The sequence below is a fragment of the Grammomys surdaster genome, unplaced genomic scaffold, assembly GCF_004785775.1.
Source record: "Grammomys surdaster isolate TR1022 unplaced genomic scaffold, NIH_TR_1.0 165, whole genome shotgun sequence".
Lineage (NCBI taxonomy): Eukaryota > Metazoa > Chordata > Mammalia > Rodentia > Muridae > Grammomys > Grammomys surdaster.
The window spans coordinates 7822666-7833155 of NW_021604613.1; the positions used below are offsets into that span (position 1 = coordinate 7822666).

At 38.8% G+C, this 10490-nt stretch overlaps 1 protein-coding gene across 1 annotated transcript in view; it reads right to left on the reverse strand.

Annotated features, from left to right (window-relative positions):
- Positions 1-10490, reverse strand: part of Dnah7 (dynein axonemal heavy chain 7) — a 249661-nt gene that overhangs the window by 64024 nt on the left and 175147 nt on the right. The window contains exons 47-48 of the mRNA XM_028765706.1: positions 7869-8023; positions 3293-3483 (exon numbers count right to left, since the gene is read on the reverse strand). Coding sequence (XP_028621539.1) covers positions 3293-3483; positions 7869-8023 — 346 coding nt within the window. The remainder of the gene's footprint in view (positions 1-3292; positions 3484-7868; positions 8024-10490) is intronic.

The following is a 10490-nucleotide window of genomic DNA, read 5'->3' on the forward strand; positions in this document are numbered from 1 at the left end:
GGTAAGGAGGAAGAAGAAGAGGAAGAGGAGGAGGAAATAAAAGGGAGAAAGGGGGAGAAGAAGTAGGAGGGTAACGAGGGGGAGGAAAGAGAGGGGGTAAGGAGGAAGAAGAAGAGGAAGAGGAGGAGGAAATAAAAGGGAGAAAGGGGGAGAAGAAGTAGGAGGGTAACGAGGGGGAGGAAAGAGAGGGCTTGCATACACACCAAACCAAGTCCCAATACAGAAACTGAAGGTTTGACTTCCAGTCCTATTCAACTCAGTATTTATATTAGGTACAAACTACTAGGCACGAGCTACCATTCTTTCCCTTATGGAGGAGGGTCAATGTTATTCTTTCTGTTTGTTTTTCCCTGAACTGTATAGATCCTTTGGTGGTTTTGCCTGGCTTGTAAACTGGAGCCACTGCTCAGGCACGCAGGTTTCCTTTTCTTCCAAATGGAAACATGCAGTGCTGTTACTGATACCATGGACCCCTATTTCGTCTTTGTCTTTTCAGCACAATGTTTGAGTTCTGGCTGCTGTACAGGTGACATCACATTTCCCTGCATCTGCTTGCAAGAGACTATTCCCTCTGCAGGGACCTGTCATTTTGTTTTTGTATGGAAACTTGCTCACTGAGGCATCAAGTACAAAGCAGCTTCCTCTGGTAACCCTAGAAAGGTGACTCGGTTCTCCCACCCACCCAAACCTGATGCCTGCTTCCCATGTTAGTGTCACCCATTGTTCTTTTACCCCATCTTTTTAGTGCTCAGCCTCTGGTTGTTAAGGTTTTGTCTTTTACTGTCTACTGTAATAGACATTGGGGACTAAGCGCTGGCCCCCAAGACCTGGAGTCTGCACGTAGCTCCTGAGACTCTGCCCCCAGGTTAATTAAGATTGGTGAATAAAGATGCCAACAGGCAATAGCTGGGCAGAAGAGACACAGGTAGGGTTCAGGTACTGCCAGCTTGCAGGAGAGAGTACCATGAGAAGGGAGAAGAAGCTGCTACCATGGAATAAGAGAAGAATGTTAAAGAGGGAAAAGGAGAGCTGCCATGGGATAGCTGAGCCATAAAAAACCATGAGGGCTGGCCAATGGGAGTTAAGAGCAGCCCAGATGGAGCATATTAAATAGTAAGTGATAATTTGGGGTTATCGATAGGAACCAAGATTCTAACAGCATGCAGAGCAGGCAGCTGCCCAGCTTGTGCTGCCTAAGGCATAGTAAAAACATAAAGGCTGTGTGTGTCCTTCATCCAGGAACATAAATGGTCTAAGGCAGAGAAGAAGCCCCAGGATGGGATTTTAATTTTTTTTTTACTACATCCAGTGCCACTGTGTACAGTTTATATGAATGCAGTCATAGGTTTAGATGATGTGGTTATCATGAAAAAAAATCAAAACTGATCCTATTAACAGATTAATCCTGAATGTCAAACAGGCTCTACAAGGTATACTCATTTTCATGCAAAAACAGTATTAGCTGCATGCCTGGTTTATAACTTTTGTTTTGCTGCATTCAGACAGAAACCTATTCATTGCAAGCCTAATGATGTCAGATTTTTGAAACCAAGATTTTTGCAAATGTAGCCACATGTTCACAAAGCATTTGAAACCCTACAAACACAGCAGCAAGATTTCATTTTCATTTAGGCTCAAAAGGATGCAAGCAGCATGCCACCCTCCCTTGGGTGCTTTTGAAAGCAAAAGATACATGAAAAGACCCTAAAATGTGGGGGTGAGAAGACACATTTAAATATGTAAATGAAAGTAAGTAACTACCTCACCAAGCTTCCTAATCCCCATTTAATCAATCCCAGCAATTAAAATAACGGAGCAATAAAACACTCTGGGGATCATAGGGATTTCAGCGCTGAACCATACACAGATCTGTGTCCTCCCTGCCGCGTATTACGACTTCTGTCATAACTAGTTATTATCCAACCAAGGGCTGTTTGCGCTCTATGTGAGACTTCCATGCACTTTACTGGAAAGTAGAAAAGGGTTTTCTCCATAGTGTTTATTAATTTTTTCTTAACACAGCCTTGGGACTTTATTTTCTCATGTTTTATTCTTTTTCTCCTTATGTTGAAAAGTTAAATAGTCATGCTAATGGTTAACATTCATATAAACTCAATCCACTAGGCCTCCTCCTGAGCATTTTACTATGGAGACTAACCTATTCAGAGTTTTACTTCACTCAGTGACATAGTAACTTTTATTATGATCATTTACAAATGAAGCGACTGATGCACAGGGACGTTGAACAGTGTGGCCACATCTGTGATAGAACAGCAGTTCAAATCCACACCCTTAACTATACCAGTCTCTTTCCTAATTCAGAGAGATACCAGGTGGGTTTGGGTGGTTTTGGTTGTTTTGGTTGTTTTTGTTGTTGTTGTTTGTTTATTTGTTCTTTTGAGTACCTAAATGACAATGTGTTTAGTTAATTAAAAACAAAGCACTTCCATTATGCTTCCAAGCTGGACACCCGTCTCCTCTAGACCTCTTAGCTTCACCTGTGTTCATCAGTCTATGTGTGTACTGTGAGGTTCCAGGACACATTGTAGCCACCACCACGACCACTTTTCATGATCCACACATTACACTCACTCTACACACTTCTGTGTGTTCTTGGGAGCAGGCATCATGCTCACCTGTCATGGATGGAATGATTGTACCAACATCATCTGCCGCCAGCTGTTCAGCACAGGTGTCCATGTTAGGTATTTTCAATTAAAAAGGTCTGAGCACACTGGACAGATCTTTGGGTGTTTTTTTCCCCATATGTAGTTTAACAGATCAGATTGATTCGGGAAACAAATGTTACATTCATTGAATGACAACCAGGGATGAGAATAAGGGAATTAAAATAGGCCCCTAACCCCAAGATTCCAGCCTTAGATCAATGTTACAGTCATTTTAGTCTTTGCATAACATGTTAACTTTACCCTTTAAAGCAATTTGCAGTATTTAAAAAAAAAACTCTGATCATTCTTTTAAATAATTCTGCAAAATCAGAAATCAGTGGCCTTCCTTTGAGCAAGGCTGGAGTCCTGGTTCTAAATGTCAGCTCCAATAAGGAGCGTATTATCATCTACTACAAAGCAAGAATGTTGGCACATGACACCTGTGAAATCATCCAAGGATGACTGTGCAGATTAGATTCTGGTGGCCGTTCTTCCCAGCACATCATTTCAGGAAGTAGAGAGGACAAATTTCAGCTGTCTGGGGAAGACCTGGTCCTCTTATGGCTGAGTAGGAAAATATGATCAGAGATCAGGAGATGTGATAAGGAAACTTAGGTACTGACCTTCACTGACGTCTCTGGGAGATAGTGCGGGTTTCTCAGCTTGGTTGTGATGTAGAAGCGGAAGTCAGGAGCATACTCAATTGTGGAGTCTCCAAGCCGGATACATGTGCTCCCACCCTGCTTGAAGGTCTGCTTCAACAGAAGAGGCTCTAGAATTGGGTCAAGTTCTTCTCCCACGTTTTCTAGCAACACTAAAGGCAGAAAAAAATTCCATCATACTTAAAATATTGACTAAAGAATCCAGTGCTCTAGTTCTTTCAGCTCTACAGACTGTTTCTGTTCCAGTAGCTACCTATAATGTTACTTTCATCTTCTAGGAGCACAGAGAAATGAGGTCATAAAAACACTGCCTGCTGTGGCAAGGTTCATGCGTAGATCTACATGGCCTCTCCTCTTGCTTCTACACCCGTTAGCCAACCAGCCTGGCTTGATGGTCTCCACCTGGGACTCACTGTATCTAGGCATGATGGCTGAGAAAATGCGTTTTTTGGACCTATTTCAGTGTTTACTGTATTTTTATTACAAAAATAATGTATACATATTATAGAACATCTGGAAATACAGGAAATTATTAAAGAAGAAATTGGGCAACTACTTCTAATCAGATTTTCTTTATCTTTCTCTCTTCCTCCATTAAATAGCTAGGTTGACATATGTAAATTAATAGAAAATGATGCAAAACTTCATATAACATATTTACCTAATGAATAATTCTCCGTTCAATTTTTCATCAATTTCTCTACACATACTTGAGGTGAAACAAATATCAATTTCTGTCCTAATTACTTTGCATGACATTATAACAAAATTATACTACTTTATTAAAACTAACAAACATATTACTGTTAGCTTTTAACCAGTGATGTGTTTTTGATACTATATTTGGAAATTTTTTCTATTCTAAGACATAAGTATCACTCTAAGCAAAACTTACCATTTCAGAATATTTACTTCTGATGTCATTCTAGAAAGGATCCAGAGACAAATGATCCCTAACAGTGAATTGGCTAAGTTAAAATGTTGAATGATGGTGATTAAACCTTGGACACAGGCAATTCTGGATTCACATACATGGTAAGTGTCCCTTGAAGGAATGGGGATAATCCCAGATTATCCAATGGCCTCAGAATTGAGGGACTGGTAGATGTTTGCACTGTGCACGCAGACATATTCTTCCCCTCCCTGTTACTCATGGCTGAATGAATTTCTACAACTACCTCCCTACCCACTCCTCCACTGCTGGGATCTTAGCCAACAGAGACACAGAAGGTAACTTTTAAGAACTCATTTTCACTTTCTGCTCAGTTATTTTTATAGTTGAATAAAATGAATATATCATAATGAATAACTATGTTAATTTTCCATTGTCTACGTTATTCTTTTCCCACCATGATTAATGACACTGTCAATGTTGTTTTGCCTAAAAGTCTGTTCCTGATTGTGATTGTGTTCATACTGGCCCTAGAAGTGAATGCACAGCCAGTGTTTTGAGATACTTTAAGTCACATTACAAACTACTTTCCTGAAAAGATGTGGACACCAGAGCTGCAGGAAGGCACTCACTTCATTGCTGACAGACTAGATACAAAACTAGATACAAAGCAGGGGAGAGGGATGCCGACAGTCAAGATAGGAAAAATTAGGAAGGTCTAGATAAGATGCTATCTCTTACCATTGCAATGGAGAGTGTCAATGACCTGTGTAGATTAACTTCTTTTTCAGCCGTGTCTAATTATCATACTACATATACTTTATTGATTGATACAGTAAATGCAGGTGCACCTAGTCCTTCAAAATCATTGGTTGTCAAACTTTTTAAATAACAGACTCTTTTTAAAAATTTTTTTAAAAAGTGGGTCTTATTTTAAAACTCAATGCAACAAAAGAAGAGTGAGACTTGGCTTTCACTGAAACAGAGGCAGGTGGGTGAAGTTGGCAAAACCTTCTGCCTCTCCACCCAGGCTGCCTGGGAAGAATAAGAAGTTTAAAGCCTCTGACCTTGACTAGGCCAGCATCTAAAGAAAACCTCTCAAGAAGAAGGAGGTTCAACCACTTATGTTTTCAAACTTTTACTTGATGATTAAGTATATAGATTAGAGCTTGCCATCTTTCTATGAGAATTTAAATCTTTTACTTCTGTCTGATGCTCACTGTTAGAAGATATGGTAAAAATAAAAGCCATTAGCCAGAGGCAGAAGACCTGGGAGTTCTGGCCAGCATTCTCCTCATGTAACATGCACTCCTAGCTAAACCATTGAGCTTTCTTTAATACTTCACCTGTCCTCTTTATAAATAACATGGTAAGAGCTACAGTGGGATTCCAACTTTTGTTGATGAAACAGTTTAAGAAAAACATTTAAAGCCCAGTACACAAGTGTACACAGAACCCAATTTAAATCCTGATACACAGTGTATAAGAAACAACTTTAAATGTTTGTGCAATGCCACTCACCCCACCCTATACAATGTGACCTACAGTCCTCTGTTCTCTCCTGTTGCATCTCACTGATGGATGTTTAAGATACCCAGAGTAGTCTTTCTCTCTCATGATTAGGATGAATAGTTTTAAAAGCATTAGATAGTTCACCTCTATTACCTGCCATATAATTATAGAATTTAAACATCAAAATCTATAACTGAGATTTAAAAAAACAGTCAAGAATGCCAAACAGATGGTAGACACTCCATCATTTTACTTTTATTATACAAAACATTTTAATATTTATATTAAATTTCAATTACTTGAAGAACTTGAAGTGACAATTTTGTCTAGAAATTCTCTCTGATTTTTCTGAATTCCCACAGATCATCATCTATGGCTTTCTCATTATTTTTTTTAACTTATTATAAGTAAGCCATTTATCACATTCTAAAAGAATGTGATAAAACCCCGGGGGTGAGCCTCAGTAATTGAAAAAAGCCAACACAAGTTGTACCACCAACAAAACCCTATGGACTAAGCAGTCATCTGACACTGATTATACAATAAATAGTAAGTAATTTATTCCTCACACTACATAGCTAATGTGCAGGTGAGGAAACTGAGTTATTGAACTAAACACTGACTGACAAAGGCAGAGACTCTGGATCCAGAACCAAGGACCCTACCCAGAATACTCCTCTGGTCCTTATGTAAGAGACAGTCAGTTCACTGGTCCTTGCTTGAGGAATTTTCACTTTCTGCTTTATTACAGTAATACATGAATGATTCTGACATCACACAAGCAATATATTTGGCGAGTAGAGATTATGGCTCCCTCTTTGTGTGGCTCCTACATCACCTCCAATACCTTACATACAAGTTGTTCTATGTCATACTGGGATAACTATAAATAATATACTGTATAAATAATGTTCTAAAAAGAAGGATTTTTTTCACCATATAAAAATGATGTTAGAGGATATAAGTATGTTTTCTGAGATTTGATAGAATGTTCATGTATGAACATTGCATAGCATACCATAAATGTGTACATTTATTTGTCAATTTAATGTGAATTTAAAATAGTTTAAAATTCAAAATAGCATAGAATGAAATACCATGTGTGTGTGCACAAGTCTGTGGACAAAGTCTTAAAAATAAATTTAGAGTTTTTTTATTTCATGCTTACACTAAAATCCTAAAATTATAATTAGAATTTTAAAGTAAGCTTATTACTAACAAATAAGCATAGATAACATGGGACTGCCAGCATGTTTGTTATGTCTCTTTGAGCTATACAGCTTTCGAAGCAAGAAGGACCTGAGGAACTTCTCCTGGAGCCACATACACTATGATTCTGTAAGTGCTTGTCTTTATTTGGCTAAGTTTGATAAGTTACACAGATTTAGAGTAGGACCCAATTAGTGCAGACTGAAAGCATGTTGCATTCTGCTTTGGCAAGTGTACCACCTGCATAAGACCTTGATTAAAAACAATTCTTGTCATTTTTCTAATCTCTCCATTTCAAATGCCAGATAATAGTTAGGCACGCAAAATCTGCTCAATTTCCCTTGTGCTTTTGTAATATAATTCAAGAAGAAACAGAAAATGAAACTAACTGTTATATTAAAGTATGATTGGCATAGCAATATCAAGTGGGCTTTTTAACTGTAGAAAATTAGTAATGAAAACTGAAGAAAAGCAGATAGATGAAAATTAAACAGCTAACTTAGTCTCAGCCCCACAACTGCACTTTGTAATAAAGGAGAGCTCCTTGTCTTCTAGCGGTTCACTGTCTGTGAGGTCCTCCTTTGATTATTAATAAATAATTAGAGTTCAGCAAAGTCATCACTTAATAACAAACCTGACGAGCTGGGTGGGGGTGGGGCACACTTCTAATCCCAACACTCAGGAGGCAGAGGAGGGTGGATCTTCCAGTTCACGGCCAGCCTGCTCTACAGTTCTAGAATGGAAGAGTTCTAGGACAGCCAGAGCTACACAGAGAAACCGTGTCTTGAAAAAAGCCACACAAAAAACCCAAAACAAGCAAAATAGCAAGCCTGACAGATGTTCTCAAAATACAGCTACAAAGTGTGTGCTAATTGTGCCCTGTCTGGGCATTTCCATACCTTCACCTGATACTTATCTACATACCAGGAGTTCCAAACTGGATACAGTTTTCCAGAGTCCTGACATAGTCAGGGTCACTTAGTTTAATGAGCTGAAGACTATTGGTTTTCTCCATGTTCTTGATCCACTTATTAGCCTGACCTTGAGGGTCTATCATCAGAGGCCACCTTCTTGCATTCCTGAAACAGAGAAGAGAGATAACTCTGGTCAGACCATGATTAGTTTTACATGACTGTACTAGCTGGTCTCAGATGACTGTAAGTTTAGCCTTTGTTAGGAATGTCTTACTCCTCCACGGGATGGAAAATGATGTTCTTGACGCAGGCACAGTTAGTCTGAGCAAACTGACAGAAAAACTGCCGAGGCCATTTCACAAAGTTAAAATGAACTCTTTCGCTCCTTTTGGAATACTACAGTCTCTAAATTTTAAATTATATGCCATAGTTCTTGCAAAGTATGCTACAAAGAGACTCCACTTTCTACCTAGGCTTTGTTGTCAATTAATCCAGTGACCTGAGCAGGTTAGTTCATTTTCTTAGCTTCTATGTGTTTCTGTGTGTTGATGCTTGTACTAGAGAAAGAAAAAACTTGATTCATTCCTACTCTGTATCTCTCTCTCCTTATCTCCCTCTCTGTCCCTGTCACATCTCCCTCTCCCCCCTCCAGTTTCTTTCCTCCCATCTCCCTCTCCCTCCTTTCTTTCCATCTCCCTCTCCTCCTTTATCTCCTCTCTCTCCCCATCTTATCCCTCATCCCTCTCTTTCTCTCCCCCTCTTTAGTAAAGTTACAATGATTTAAGAAAAATGAATAGCATGGCTTTCTAACATCAAACTTCTATAGTAGTTATTCACACTGCAGTGTTATAACCATGGACCCCTCGTTGTTTCAAACACTTAACACGTTTAATGTCATCTGTGTGACTCATTACACACTTGCCCTGTGATTGTGAGCTTACTAAGGGCAGAAATGAACTCTCTGAAGGTCAAGGTTCACACCATGGGAAAACTCTACCTACTGCTTTATTCCCACTGAAAAATTTGAAAAGCAAGAGCAGAAGCCATCAGGAGTCAATTTATGCATAGAATTAGAGAATGAGAAGTAATCCAGCATCTGCCACCTTCTTGAGAGATGCAGCCATGTAGCTTCCTGCTTTGTGTGAAATGTAATCAGCACTTAGTGCTTTAATAAACACTAGCCAGAATTGTGGCCATTGTCTTTTAAAAGGGAGCACAGAAAATTCATGCCGATCGAGCAGTAGAAGGGCAGTAGGGGAAAATGGAAGAGGACTGAGGGGAAGAAAAGAGGAATGAAACAGGACAGTATTAAATTCACTTTTATAATAATGTGAATCTAGAATGTCATTGGATAAATTGTCTCCCAAAATTGAAAGTAATCAGACCAAAGATTAGTATTATATCTTAGATACAAGTAATAAGAAGAGAACTGTATGCTTTAGAAAATGAAGGGGTATGAAAGTAAATTATAAAGAAATAAAATTATAAATATGTAAAGATTTTCAGCTTGTCACATTTTAGAAACATTTTTAAGTTTGGAGAAACATGTGTTAATTGGCATTTAGACTTCTCCAGAGAAGCTGCCACATTGTTCTGCTGTTCCCTCCCCAGTTGTTTTAGCCATGAGAACCAGAAACATGCTGTTTCTTTGTCCAAAATATACTTCTTCCCACTTGTTTCATGTCCAAATTCTACTCATGTTTCAAGGTCAGCTCAAAGCTAAGTAGACCACAAAGCCTTGCCAGATCTCTTTTCTCTTGGAATCTCTTTAGCAATTCATCCTCACTACATTTATGGTACTTTCACAGAATGGTGATATTCTATCACCATAGTTCTATCATTTCTTAACTACATCACCCGACTAAATTGGGTAGTCCTTCGAGGGATGGATACATGCTGATTCTTAGTTTTCATTTTTATTTGCTAAATTTTTAAGTATGGTTATACTTAATAACATTAACTTAAAACAGCAAAAATATCTAGCAAACAATATAAAAAATTTAATTATTCAAAAATTTAAATTTTCTACGTGGTTGTTTCTGCAGAGAAAACATTGCTCACTGAACAGCATTTGAAAAGTACTTGATGATACTGACGAGGATAAGCCTATTTAACCCTGCCTCTTCTGTTGATTACCTATTGCATGCCCTCCCAAAAAACCCTGTTCAAATTACAAAGTTCAACTACTTTCACATTCTAAGAAATGAATAAATGAGCCAATGAATGACAAAAACGTTTTCAGTAATAATCAGTAGGAGGCCCTGAATAATCTGGATTCTCTCCCTTTTACTGTCTTGATTAACAAAGTCACTTTATAGCAGCCGTGGGGTGGTGGGGGGTCTCCCTCAAAGTGGAGAATGAGAAAATGTCCATGTATCAGCCAGTAAGCATGGGGGTGAGACTGGAGGCAGGGTCAGGGTGGGACAGGAGCTTGTATCCATCCCTCAAAGGACTAACAATTTAGTCGGGTGATGTAGCTGAGAAATGATAGAACTGCAGTAATAGAATATCACCATTCTGTGAAAGCACCAAAAATGTAATGAATTGCTAAAGGGGTTCTGAAATACAAGAGGTCTGTTTGCGCTTCTCTCTCTCTCTCTCTCTCTCTCTCTCTCTCTCTCTCTCTCTCTCT